This window comes from Haplochromis burtoni, unplaced genomic scaffold (genome assembly GCF_018398535.1).
Source record: "Haplochromis burtoni strain Fernald_Lab_line unplaced genomic scaffold, NCSU_Asbu1 Contig_226, whole genome shotgun sequence".
In the NCBI taxonomy this organism is placed as follows: domain Eukaryota; kingdom Metazoa; phylum Chordata; class Actinopteri; order Cichliformes; family Cichlidae; genus Haplochromis; species Haplochromis burtoni.
The window spans coordinates 13,972-28,193 of NW_024582587.1; the positions used below are offsets into that span (position 1 = coordinate 13,972).

Below are 14,222 nucleotides of genomic sequence, written 5' to 3' on the forward strand. Positions count from 1 at the left end.
AACATAACATAACATAACATAACATAACATAACATAACATAACATAACATAACATAACATAACATAACATAACATAACATAACATAACATAACATTATCCTAAGGGCTGGGAATCCACATTTGATATCAATATAACAGGCTGCTTATTTATGTGAAATCATCATCAGTGAATGTAGGCAAACCAATCGACACTGGCTTTGTAAATCTTTTGTTGACTCTAATCACATGTCCACTACACTTTTTGCTCACTTTTTGATCTTTCTTCTTGCTGTTTTCATCCAGCTTTCTCCCTCTCTCGCCTATGGGACATTTATTTAAAAAAAAAAAAAAGAAAAGAATATTTCTATCATATGGTGAGTCTAATTCATTTGATCTTAACATGAAGGTAAAAACATATGCTACTATTATCCACTAGAGACTTATATAATTACAGTACATATATATATACAGCATCTGTAATGATGAAAACAGTAAGCGTTTGTGGTTTATGGCCAGAAGGTCAGTGTAAAAAAGAAGCTCCCAGACTGTTACAGTGCAACTTTCACATTTTCAGTATAATAAAGTCCTCAGATACAACCAGAAGCACTCACGTTAAGCATCTCATTTTCTAAATTGATTGAGCAGGAGCCAGAGGAGAGAATATAAAGGGTCAAGGCTGCAAAGAGAAGGTGTTTCTTTGAAGATGACCAAAGTAAAGAGGATCAAAAGGAATGTAACTGAAAAAAGCAAAAGGCAATAGAGTCAGGAGCTCAAGTTTGGAGAATTTATCCATATACAGCAGGCTTTTGGATATGATTGAGTCCCTCCATATAAAACAGGTTTATTTAATGAAGACGTGCAAAAATGAATTGTAACCTTCTTGCAGTGGTTGGATTTGAGTCACAGGGGTCTCATCCTGGAATGAGGCCCAGGGTAGGAAAAGCAAGCCCAAAGAAACTCCATAGGTCCGTCCTCCTGTGGGCCCATCAACCACAGGAGGAGACATAGGATTTTAGTGTCTTGTGTGGATTGGACACTGGTCTCTGGTTACATTGATGGCCCTGCAACCTGAACTCGTATAAGCAGTAGTAAATGGATGGATTGATGGACGGATGAACAGTTACAGATCCCTGTAGTACGTGGGATGGGGTTGAAGTATGGTGTTTCATTACCATTTCCCAACTAGAGCAGCTAGTCATGTGAAATTTTGCAAGAAAATCAATTTTACACCAGCTCCAAGTTTCACAATCTGAAGCCAAATTCTTGAGCAACAAGCAACAAATTCCCATCCACTCTTATGTATTTTGAGACCATGTAACTCGTGGGAGGAAATCACTGATGTTTTTTATGAAATGACTCCAATGCCTTTGGCTTTGTGGTTTTATTCATTTTTAGAAACAACTGAAAACACTTTGAATCTTAAAAAACAAACAAAGAAACTAGAATACAATACATATTATTGTATTGTAAATATTTAGAATGAAGAGCTCAAAGATTCTGAACATTTCAAATAGACCAGGTTGAATTTTGGAGAAATATGCATGAGCATCTCTAAGTACTGACACAGCCACATAAATGAGAGTGTATGACTATTAAACTCTGTAACTATCAAATAGCTTGAATCAAGTGTTGGATAACCCCACTGCTGTTAGGAGCTACCTAAAGTGGAGAAAAAGCAGGCTATTACGGGGTTAAAACAATTTGAAATAGTATTTTACAAGTAAATCATCTTATCTCAATCTCATTTTGCAAAGCTGGCTGTGTCTGCCACATGCACCTCTGCAGGTGTTTTATTCCATTTTAAATTTGTTTTTTTATTGTCGAAGCAAGGCTACGAGACAAACATTTACTGCTGCAAACAAGAGCGAATAGCCTGAACAAGAGTGTGATATGATTTCCAATAAATCCCCTTCAATGGGACTCTTAAGTCTGACACAGACTGTCTGTCAGTTAAGCGCTGCACTAAACTTTGACCTACAGTTTATTATTATTCGGAGTGAATCAGATTGTAATGACGCCATTATGCTCACAACCATTAACAGCAAAACACTGTATTGTGACCTGTATCTAATGCAACACCTGTTCTAACATGTGCCTTTATTCACGGGTCACTTTTTGTCATTTTTGTAGTGGGCTAGTATGTCCTCACTTAGCAGTTAAGACCCAACAATCACACAGCTTCACACAGCCCATCTTTCCTACTCAGATATTATGAAAAACAGTAAACATTGACTCTGTTCCTTGATGAAAAAGGTAACCTCTCTATTTCATGCAATTTGCGAAATAAAATAATCTGCACTATAGCAGCAAATTAATAACATAAACAAATAAAAAGCATCTGTCTTATTTTTAAGTACATATGGGGAGTGGCTTCGTATTGTGAAAAGATGCATTGAAAATACAGATAAAGCATTTCAATACATCTTAATGCCAAACTATGTAGAATTATCTATGGCACAGAATATTATTAAAATGATTCAAAAAAATCTCTGGAGAAATCTCTGTATACAGCAGCAGGGCTTTGCTGTGAAAGAGTTTGCCTATCTGTAGTCACCTATCAAAAACTTTTGGGGCAGTATGAAATGAAATATAAAAAAATGTTGTTTTTACAAGCAATTTTTCACTCAGATGTCTAGCCTGCTTATAGAAATCGTTTAATAGCATCTCCACGGTTAGAAAACCTGTAACTAAGTACTACTCTATTGTTTCATATGATTGAAGAGGGTAAGTAATAGGAGGTGCTGCTAACTACACCACTCCAATTGTCTAACTGTTCTTCAGAAACTGTGAGCGCCTCTATAAATGTGGACATTTGAACTGTTTGTTGGTCTGGAGCATTCAGATATGTGTTAATACAATGCCGCAATGTTACCAAGAGTTGGGGAGCAGCAAAGTCACCCCAACGTCAGACGATGCAATGCTTAAAGAAACTGCAGAAAACCCAAGTGCTACCACTCAGAGTATGGGCGTCTGAAAAGGTTTCCAGGAGAAAGCCTCTTCCTCCTAAATCCCAAGGCTTCTGAAACAATGTCCTTCAGATAAACAAGACTAGAGTGTAGATGTCTGGCCATTGTCACCTTTAAAAAACAAACCAAAAAACCCCTCCATCTCATACCACGTGTCTGGCACAGTGGTGGAGGGGTGGTGATTTCGACTTGTCTTTCAGCCACAGGGCCTGGGCACCCTGCAGCCACTGAGTAGATCAAAGTTATTCTAGAGTCAAATGTAAACCCATTTGTCCAACAGTTAAAGCTTGGCCCCAACAAGACAATGATCTCAAGCACAGCAGCAAATCTTCAACAGAATGGCTGAAAAAGAAAAGAATCAATGTGCTGAAATGGTCCAGACCTGTATGTAGCAGGTCCTTAAGAGAGTTGTGCATAAGCGAATGCCCACAAATCTCAAAGAACTAAAGCAATATTGTAAAGAAAAGTTGGCCACAATTCCTTCACAATGATGTGAGAGACTGATAAAAGTCATACAGAAAACTATGACTTTAAGTTATAGCTGCTAAAGGTGGTTCTACAAGCTACTGAATCACCAGGTGCATTTAGACTGAGTTCCATGACAACATTTCTTCTTCATGACTGTATATATATATGTGCCCCCCAAACATGCACAATTTAAATCTCAGTGTGTGGTGGGAACAAGGGGGATGGGGCTGTTAGTCTGAGTATGTTTGCTTGATAATATAATCCTTTTTATATCGAGTTGCTTGGATATGTATTTGTATGTCATATTTACTATTGCATCTGCCTCCCCAGGGACAGCAGATGGAAATGAGCTAGTAGCTAAATCTGTTATAAAGCATCACTCCTCCTAAGAGATGAATGCTTTTGTTCATGGTCTCTGACAGTCAAATAAATAAATAACTAAACTAAATTAAGGACAGATGTAAACATTCCCTGTCCCAACTTTTTTGGAAAGTATTGCTTGTTGCTGGCACTGACTTTAAAAAAAATGCCATACATTAAAAAAAGGTTTGGTTTTATTTAGTTTTTGTGCCATTTCCAATAAATATAGGGTTTAAACTGCTTGTAAACCACTGCATTTCATTCAATATTTTTAAATATTTCAAGCAATTTTATAACTTCATCTTTAGATGTATTGAGGTAAAGACTGCTGTCATATGATTACAAATCATTAAAAGCCACAGAGGTCAGTGAAATGCATCAGAACCTGCAAATGTATGTTTTTATTCCTAAGCTTCTAATGGTCTTCCTATTATTCCTTCAACATAGGAGCTTGCATCTTGTTAAAAGCAAACAAATAAGGCCAAATGACATAACAGGGGTCGACCTCTGTGTATCAAAGGCTAATGACAGCCCGTTCCCATGGTGCTTTATGAGCCACCACTGCTCCTGAAAACAAAGCTAACACTAATGATGCTACACAGGAAGAGAGCATCTGCTTTTGCATCCTGAGGGGCAAATCCCATGCAAGTTGCTCGGATCACAGTGTGATTCAGCCAGCTGGATCATGTAGGAGGCACAGTGGTAAGGAAAGAGCTATCAAAGCTCATTGACACTCAACTTTGATTTCTTTCTATTCAACAAACACCGTGACTTATGTATCCAAACACATGTGGCTCCCATGGGATAATTTCCTGAGTCTTTGATACATTTACACCAAGGCATGTTAATGTTAACCTCATGGTGGGTCTAGAAAGATAAAGGAATCACCAAAGTCACTAGACTTTCATTATCATCCTCTGGAGATAACGAAAGTCACCAAAAGCATGGACATCATCAATTGTTGTCGAGACATTTAAGGTTGTGTCAGAGTGATGACCTAACAGGCATGCTGCCATCGTATATAGTGACCTTATCCCAAGAGGATCAATCATTTTATTTGCTGTTCAGTTACAGTGTCAACATGCTTACATCATGAATACATGCTTAGGGGTGGCTCCAGCTCAGGAGGTGGGACAGGTAATTTACTGATCAGAGGGTTGGTGGTTTTCTAAGCACTTAGAAATAGAAGAAAGTGCTTATATGAATGTGGGGTGAATGAGACATGTTGTATTCTTCTTTTAGTGCTCAAATAGAGTACAGAAGTGCTATATAAGAACCAATCTATTCATCATATACTATAATTTACTTGCAAAGAGCCATGAGCAACATGAGATAAAGAACTATTACAAAAGCTTTATGAAGGGCTGCCATTATGCTGTTTGTTTAGTACATCAGCATCATCTTTTGGTTAAAGGGATTGTAAGTGGCACTTTTATATTATGTTTAAATGACTAACCTTAATGAGAAGTGATACAATATATCCAGGTCAAAATCATACTGCAATGCTATTTGGTGGACTGCTGCAGTGCTTTTGTTCTGAGCAGCTGGTGAAGAAAAACACAGTGGAGACTAGAAATTGCGTTTCTGAATACAGAGATCTCAGCATGAGGGTAATCAGCGAGTCATTTGTGTGGAATATTAACCCATTTAACTCCCGCAGATCCATTCCTGTCATTTTGTGCTGTGAGCGCTATAATAATTGCACTTAATGAAACTTTAATTCTGCCTTCAATCCAATTTTATCTTAGCATGCTGCATATTCCTTTTGATTTACACATTCGCCTGAGAAAAAGAAACTACTTCTGCAGCCAGTACAGTCTATAAATAGCAGACATGATGCTGCATTAGGACACAGTGCGTTTCACCTTTCCCCAGGTTCAGGTCTGAGTCAGTACTCATAACACACCTCTGCTGTGATCTCCTTAGGTGAGGTCAGACTCCCAGAGGGAAGGACAAAGATGGACAATGGCCTGGCAGAGAGCTTGCTCTCAAGCTCTGGGGGATTATAATAAGCTGGGGCTCCACATACCATCAGGCTGTAACTCACACTGACTGCTTGTACTACACCGATCTGTGCTGTTCACTAAAAGAAGTTAGCATTTACTGCTGGGTAGGGCACACGGAGGTTGCACAAAGAGTCAGTGCTTTCATAAAATTGGTAGAGAGGCTGTTTCTAACTTTCCTAGCTGCAGGGAGTATCCGGCTTTGTGAGGGAATCACAGCAAAGATGTGAAAAAACATTGCAAGAGTTTGGTAGCTGCATGTTAACTATGAATTTTGAGAAATATGCTCTAAGTAAAATATTAAAACTGGCCCAAACAGTTACATAATAAATCTGCATGAGAACATAAATGTTCTATAGAGTTTTTATCACCTCGCCCCCTAAAACATAGCGCATAGAGATGGCAATAACATTAACATAACCACAATGTTTCTCCACTTGCTGCTACACACTTGATTTACGAGGTTAGGAGAGTAATATTGCACTTAGAGTCTCTGCTGGAGTGTCCTTAGGCAAGATACTAAAATCTCTGCTCAGAGTGTGCAGTTCTGTGGCTGACAATGCCTCGAGAGGGTTTGCTGATACCTGTTTTTTGTGCTTACCTTGTTTTTGCTTTATTACCTACAGTCATATGAGACAGCTCTATTGTTTATCAAGAACTTGCTTCAAGTCCTTGTATATTTAATGCATGACTTAACTGCCTTACCTGTAGGCATTTTTGGATGCAGGCCGGGGGTCAAACTTGAAGAAAATTATACACATGGATGTGCTGGGGATTGATGGCAGGGCTTTCACTTGGTTCACATCTGCCTCTAAATCTCAGCCATACCTGACAAAGAAAAGAATATAGGAGTTATTCTGAATACCCTTTAAAGAAAACAAACAATCTAATTCCCACACCTTGCTATATCACAGCAAAAACAAAAATGACTAATGAAAAAAAAACAAAAAACTTGTGTACTTTAACTCCTATTTCTCTTGAGTTCCCTTGAAGTGTTTCAAAATCTTGACTGATAAATTGTGGTAAATTTAATTAACCAGACTAGATTTGGAAAGGCACCTGCCTATATAAAGTCTCATGCCTGATGATGCACGTCAAAGCAAAAACCAGGCCAAGTCAGAATTCCTGCAGTGATCAGAAACAGTGCAGCATTGCAAAGCATGCTAAGCATTTTGCTGCAGGGAAAATTCCAAAGAACAGAATGGCCTTTATATTTCTTAAATGAAAGCAGTTTGGAATAAACAGGACTCTTGAAACTTTTGAACTAGCAGGCCATCCAATCAACCAAAAGAGCAGGGACTTTAGTAGAAGTGACCCAGTGGTCGTTCTTACTGAAATTCTGTGTGGAGATGAGAGAACCTTCAGAAGGACGCTCATCACTGCAGTACTCCAATGATAACGGGTTTATGGCCCAGATGGCAGGCAGAAGGAGGTTCCTCATATCAGACTATGAGAAAAAATTTCTCTAACCTGAGCAAACCAAGTCCTCTCATCGCCTGAAAGCTACAAGAGTGAGTGACCAGAAAATAGACAATATAGACTACTGCAGTTGGCAAAGACGTTCAACCTGCCAAGGGGATCCCCACCCAGACTCGTGATTTATTCCACCGACAGTTTGTAAATTAAATACAAACATCTATGTATAAGCCTGGAAATATATCCCAGGTGACACACCTCTAATAAAACAAGGTTAATGTGATATTGAAGTTTTCTTAATTAACATATTTTCTACGTTTTTATTTCGTCACTTTGAGGCGAATACAGTTCTGAAAACTTTCTGAATACATTGTTTCCAGACTTAGAACACAGCACCCAAAAGTTTTTTTTCTGTCTGCGTTCACTCAGCACCTAGTTTATATGTGGAAGAAAAACGGTTTCCCTTTATAGAACATGCTAATCACATTTTATTACAGTCTTTGCAGTATATTGTGTGGTCATGTCCTGCACCACATTCAGAAGGACTGGGATACAAGTCATTCAGCTACAGTATCCTAACTGTAATGAGTGCAAAGGTAGCAATTGAGTAGAGTCGTAAACTTAGCCATATGTCACAATGGCATTTAATGACTCGCTAGTCCGACCCCAATAATCAGCTGGTATTATGAAGCTAGAGGGTTGTGACAACTTGTCACAGTTGACATCAACTACACATTTTGAATGATACGAGGACACGAGCGACTAGCATTGTCGCAGGACATTAATATTTGATAGACAGCAACGAACTAGCTCAGTAGCATATCCACAGACAAAATATTAGTCGAGTAATATGGTTAGTTGAACGATTAGTTCCAGGATAACTTCACCTACACATAACTAGCTAACGTTAGCTTAGTAATAGTTAACAGTATAACGAGGACACCGACCCAGCAAACTTTAGCTTCCTACCAAAACTTAGCTATGTGCGAAACAATATACTACAAATGATATCTGGCTTATCGGTTTTCTACACTGCTGTTGTGTCGCCTACTTGTACTCACCACCCCTCAACACTCGGTGTTGACAGCTAAAAGGAAGTACTCACAAAGAGTGACCTCGATTTGAGTCTTCAGTCGTTTCATAAGGCTAAAAATCCGACGTGACCGGTTATTATCTGTGACGTGACCTTAACCCCGCCCGCCTCTGCATTTTACATACCTAAAACAAGCGCATATGCTCAGTATTCCAGTATGATTGGTCATTTTACAAAACACGAACAGCCAAGCTCGCAGTAAACGGAAGCAATGAGCTTTCCGGTTTAGTTAACGTTATTTTCAAAATAAAAGCATTAGTGTCAGAACTGTGTTTTTATGTTACAATTCTTTAAGGAAAAAACGGCTTGGCTAACAGGGTTTATTTTATTAACATGATTATGCCTCACAATACAATATAACTGAAAACTATATTGTCATTTGTTTTAACACATAGACTGTAGTACAGGGTAGCATTTTTCCAAATAAGGAACACTTTTAATTTGAAAAATATTCTGTAGACGTCTTTTTTGTATTCCCGCGGGCTTCACGATGTAGTATTGACATCAATCATGTCATATCAATAGATAGGAGAAGCCTACAGAGAAATGCAAGATGAAACTGATAAAATAAAATAAAATAAAATAAAATAAAATAAAATAAAATAAAATAAAATTAAATTAAATTAAATTAAATTAAATTAAAAATTGATATAGAGTTTTATGAATTTAAATGGAAGGTTTAACAAAATAGTATTTTTTTTAATTCACTGACAGAAAAACTTAAACGTAATAACAGGAATAAATTCACTGAAAGTAACAAGTCTTTTTATGAATAATCGAATTAGGTTAATTTTCCTCCAATAGTAGTTTGAATGGGGCGGAGACACTCGCTGTGACCGACAGCATCCAGCACTGTTGTGGATGAGCGGGATAAAGGCTGCTCTGCCTTTCGTACACTAGAATACAACTTCGCTGTCTCTAATTAACGTATTTATTAGCCGCTTCGAGTGCATCCAATAACTTCAAAGCCCATTAGGTTAGGTTTACTGTTTGTTATTATTTTTTTATTTTTTCCCCGCTGCATGTGGAGCGACTAAAGGGACTCGCCGACAGCAACCTGCCAACTCCAGTTTGAGAGATTTGGCAGGTTGTGAGAGTAGTAGGCTCTCCCTGCAGCAGCTAGGCTAACTTGCAGGCAAAAATAACGGCGTTCGCGGTGAGGCTCGGAGTACTGCTCATCACAACGGGGAGTCACTTCGCCTGCGGGAGCAACGATGACCGGGAGAAACTGAGGTAACCAGAAAACAGCTCTGTTATTATCTCGTAAGTTTTATCCTGTTCTCTCAGCAGGAGGCGGGTGTGACAAAAATGTCAATTAACATCAGGAAAGCCCACAATAACCCGCGGGCTGTGTTTCCTGACATGAGCAGGTGCTCGTCTGAAGTGTAATGAACTGGACTCGGTGTTATTTGGTTAAAGCTTTAGCTAATTTATTGTTTAAATATACGTTTTTAGGGTGGCGCGGTGGGAAGAGATATATTTAATGCTCCTTAAAAAAAATCTATAACAACGAGGGCTTGGATGAAATTGAATATATCTGCGCGTGCTCCCGTGTTGTAAACATTCATGGATGCAGTCGAAGGACGCGAGAGCCGCCACGAGCTGTCAATCATCTCATCCTCACTGCTCTATTGTTTTTCGCTCGTGCTGTTTGTGAGTGAGTTTCCATGGAGAGTCTTCCGGTTTCTCTACTCTAATTACCTTATTTGGAGAAGGGGCGGCTGACTGATGGAGTGCTGCTGTTGTTGGGTTAATAGTGCTGTATACACACAAGCGCCCGAGTGAAGTGGATGTTTTGAAAGAGTTATTCTCAATAGACGCTGATTTATCCTGATCAGGCTTTTCACACTCGATAGCCTTCCGATGGCCTCGAGGTGCGCTGTTAAAGCAATTAACTGTGCAATTAATTTATATCTCAGCCTCGTGGCAAATCGAAATTTATAAACTGTCACCCAATCTTTTCTTTTTTGTGACACTCAACATTCAGAACGAAAGCACGTTAAATTGGTATTTTGCAACCCCGCCTCACTGACCATTAACAGATCATCTACAAACCCACTATTCAGCCTTATAATTTTCTTTCCAGATGAACATGAGGGTACTTTTTAAAACTTAAAAACTGTGATCAGTAGGCTTTGTCAGTGAACCATCATGCAAACAGTCTAGGTCTGAGTTTACACTTGTTTTTTAAAAAGTGTCTTTGGCAATTGGATGGCAAGTGAGCAGCTCAGACAAATCAGTGTTTACATCTGACTCTGATTTCCTTACTGTCTAAGTCACTTCCAGTAGAAGGTCAAAGGAACAGTAATGTAATTAAAGGAGGCCTAGCAAGCAAAATGACATGTTACAAGGACTAAGACAGTACATTCTGTTGCAGCTGTCCTAAACCAAATAGGACACCAGTATCCTACTAATATATCATTGCTTCATAGCCACATAGAACTCAAAAATATGGAAAATTTGTGCCCATTTAACAACATAAGACTTTATATTTTGTGACTATTTCACAAACTGCCTGATGCTTGGGTTTTTTCATTACAATTTTATAATAATACTAGTTATTTCCATTGAAATGTTGTGATAACCCTGACTGCAGGTTTATCTAAGTTCTAAGTGAAAGCAACTTGGCTTCCTTGAGTTTTCTATATACATTTAAACTTTTATCCAACTGACTGGTGGAGTCAGTTGGATAGGAACACCTTGTGTTAATGTGTGAGTTATCACTTAGATATAACACGACCTGCATGCCGAGTCTTTCAAGTGGAACATGGATATACACAGATAAATTATTAAATGCTTTTAATTGGAAGCTTACACAGACACCCATTATGGTGGTTTATGTGCACTCTTTTGTGTAAGGAATATGTATGGAGTGACCAGCCAAACAGTGGTGACACTGTAGTGAGATCTGAGGCCAAAGGTCTGCACTATGCAGCAAGTGGTAACTTCAGGTTTAAACCTGGGTTTTCAGTGCAATAATTATGCTTGATTTTTACCGGGCACATTGCCATGGCAACTTATTCTTCAGATCTAACCTGTGCTGAAGAAGGTTATGTCGAAGATAAGAGATTAACAGATACAAACTCCCCGCCCACCGACAAGTCAATACTCAGGATTGCCACCATTCCTGGAAGATGCCTTATACCTTGGTGGATTTATAGTCTTCATCTTTCCCTGATGACTCTCACTAAGAAATATAGATCCTTAGAGGCAACTTTAATCCTTCATTTTTGTCCACTGCTGGTTGCATTTAGTTTAACAATATTTATTATTCTGTAGCCATTAATTTATTATACAAATACAGTGAATCGGTTTGCATCTGTGGAGTTTATGTTAAATCTGCTGGTAGACTAAATCTGCATCTGAATTCTGTTTTTATTTTTATTTGTTACTTGCTTTCAGACCATTAGGTAGCACCTGGGCTGTAGCTGAAAAAACAAGGCTAAAATTGTCTTATGTAAATTTCAACATTAATTTAATAGAATATGCAAATATAATTTGGCATATGCTCCTGTCTTAATGGTAAAACTCATCTGGTAAATTTGCTACACAGTTGGTATTTTTGGTGGCTTTCCTTCATGGTTTTGAAAAAAAAAAAAGACTTTGTAAGTATCATAGTCCTTCAGCATTACTGACCAACGTGCTAAAAGTACACAGACATTCATACAGTGCTTTTAGTTGTATACTTTTATCCTCTCTCTCTGCGGACATCTCATTTGCAGAATGCTTAACCCTAACAATAACCATCAAAAATGAATGCCTAATCCTAAACCTAAGCCTAAACCTAGCCAGAACCTAATAGTGACCCTGACACTAAAACCACATTTTGAGCCTCAAAAATGCCTTCAAACTTGTGGGGACGGCATTTTGTCCCCATAAGTGACTACTGGTCCCCACAAGTATAGCAGCATGCCAATTTTCTGTCCTCACAAACATGTACTCAAACATGTACTCAAACAAACAAACACACACACACAGATTTCTCTGTACTGTGTTGGAGATTGGTCAGATGCTGCTAACACCGCTCCTTTCAAGTAAATGTGTTTGTAGCGAGAAAGTTAAACCCTGGGTTGAATGACAACCAATCATGTTGGAATGACTCCTGCACTTGAGTCCAGATGTTAAAGTAAATGAAGCCAGACAGAATAAAACCGAATAGAATAGAATAACTTTAATGTCCACATCGGTGGAACACTGTCTTTGTTCAACAAAGATAGGGATGTCCTGTGTATGTTGCAATTGCTTTGTAGTACAAACCCGAGGCACTGCTGACTTTGTCAACCAGCTCACATAGTGGATGTGTATAGATAACAGCCCTCATGCACTATGTAAAACAGTAATTTATAGTATGAAGAGAAAGAAAAGAAATAAACATCTGATGTCTTTCTCTTAAGGCTTTTGACATTTCTGCAGAACTTTTGCACTGACTCAGAATTTAGCTCATTTATGCATTTCAGACTGTGTTACAGAGAATGCTGCTGCATTCAGAAACATCCCAAAAGATTGCTTGATGTGTATCACTATATAGAAGGTGTATACTACACTTTACAGCACAGTTCGTACAAACAAAATGCTCCTTTACACAGACTGTTATGTGTGTAGGACCTTAGCCTCTTAATTGTTTGCTATGGTTGACTTAGGTCATGACAATCATATTTTTAAAAGTTCCTCAGATGCTTCTTTTGTCAGAATACATTTTAGACTGATTGGTAATAAGGTAGGAGCTCATTTTGAAAATATTTGCAGCTCACACACAGTGAGCAGTCTCTGGACAGAATGAGAATCTCTGCGCCACCTATGAGTGTGCTGAAAAGCGAAAAATACTCAATAACTGGGGGTAAACAAGAAGACTTCCAATGAATGCTAATGTTTAAAAAATCTTTGTTTTTCCCTTTGTTATCACACACTTCCCTGTGTGCCAACTGTCTTGTATTTATGTATTTTGTCTTCCTTGAGGGGAATAATGTTCAAATATTTGGACATAATCATCTTAAAAAACAATTATAGGGGTTACTGCATGTTGTGCCAAACGCAGAAAGATGTTTTAGAATGGTTGCAATAGGAAAATGTTTTATCCTATCGATGGAGACCAAACCAAACTTTTTAATTTTTCATGAATTTTTTATAATCACCACTTAAATATCAGAAGGTTAAAATGGCATTTTTCTAATGAGCCTGACACAACCTGAGGTCATTTTAATCTTGAGAACAGTTTATGCAGTAAGGCACTAACTTATTAGGACGTCCGCTGCTTCAAAACTTAGTATTCTTAACTGTTAGCCCCGTGGCATATTTGTAATTTGAATGTAACTGTGTGAGCTGGTCAGATGACGTCTTTGTTTCAGTTTAGTGGCACTCTCTGAATTTGAATCCGTGTTTTGAATGTTATACTTTCCATCTATCCATCACTCCTTCCCTCCCTGACTGTGTCACAGGGGCAGACATAACAGAGCAGCTTGGTTTATGTGATACACGATTAGTCACAGTCTGATATTTCTGACGGATGATACTAACATTTCCATGCCAATATTTTGTACCATTGCAAGACATCTTAACACTTGCAAAAGGAGCGTTGTAAACAACAGAAAAGATGTCTCCATGCATTCATTTCTTTTGCAATACACTGAAACAGCAGTTGCAGTGTATTGCAACAGACCATGGGCATTTTATAGTACCTGCATTTTGTGTATCTAGGACAACCAATACTACTAGCAAAGATGTAGTCTCTTAAGGGGGAATCATATTATGAAGTCAAATCAGGGAATTATCGTAGCCTCTAAATAAAGGATTCAGCCACTATGACATTTAATCAAGCTAGTGTTCTTATCAACGTGCCACCTTATTGTCTTTTTCTGTGCTGTCAGAGATAGCAAACACTATCCTAACAGTTTTTAGTAATATAAATGCACCCATGAAATATCCACCCATCTATTTTGG

At 38.3% G+C, this 14,222-nt stretch overlaps 2 protein-coding genes across 16 annotated transcripts in view; one reads left to right on the forward strand and one right to left on the reverse strand.

Moving 5' to 3' along the window:
- tango2 (transport and golgi organization 2 homolog (Drosophila)) overlaps window positions 1–8,495 on the reverse strand; it is a 20,901-nt gene extending 12,406 nt beyond the window's left edge. For 2 of the 5 annotated variants that reach the window (XM_005936878.3, XM_005936874.3), the window contains exons 1-2: window positions 8,254–8,383; window positions 6,482–6,604 (exon numbers count right to left, since the gene is read on the reverse strand). In XM_005936878.3, the coding sequence (XP_005936940.1) occupies window positions 6,482–6,537 (56 nt within the window). In that variant the 5' untranslated portion in view covers window positions 6,538–6,604; window positions 8,254–8,383. The other 3 variants (XM_005936875.2, XM_005936876.3, XM_005936877.2) reach the window with 3 other exon arrangements.
- A 623-nt stretch (window positions 8,496–9,118) lies between these two features.
- The window catches only part of arvcfb (ARVCF delta catenin family member b), a 250,929-nt gene continuing 245,825 nt past the window's right edge, over window positions 9,119–14,222 (forward strand). For 7 of the 11 annotated variants that reach the window (XM_005936879.3, XM_005936883.3, XM_005936880.3 and 4 more), the window contains exon 1: window positions 9,119–9,518. The gene's annotated coding sequence lies outside the window, so the exon portion shown is untranslated. The remainder of the gene's footprint in view (window positions 9,519–14,222) is intronic. The other 4 variants (XM_042226746.1, XM_042226747.1, XM_005936886.3 and 1 more) reach the window with 1 other exon arrangement.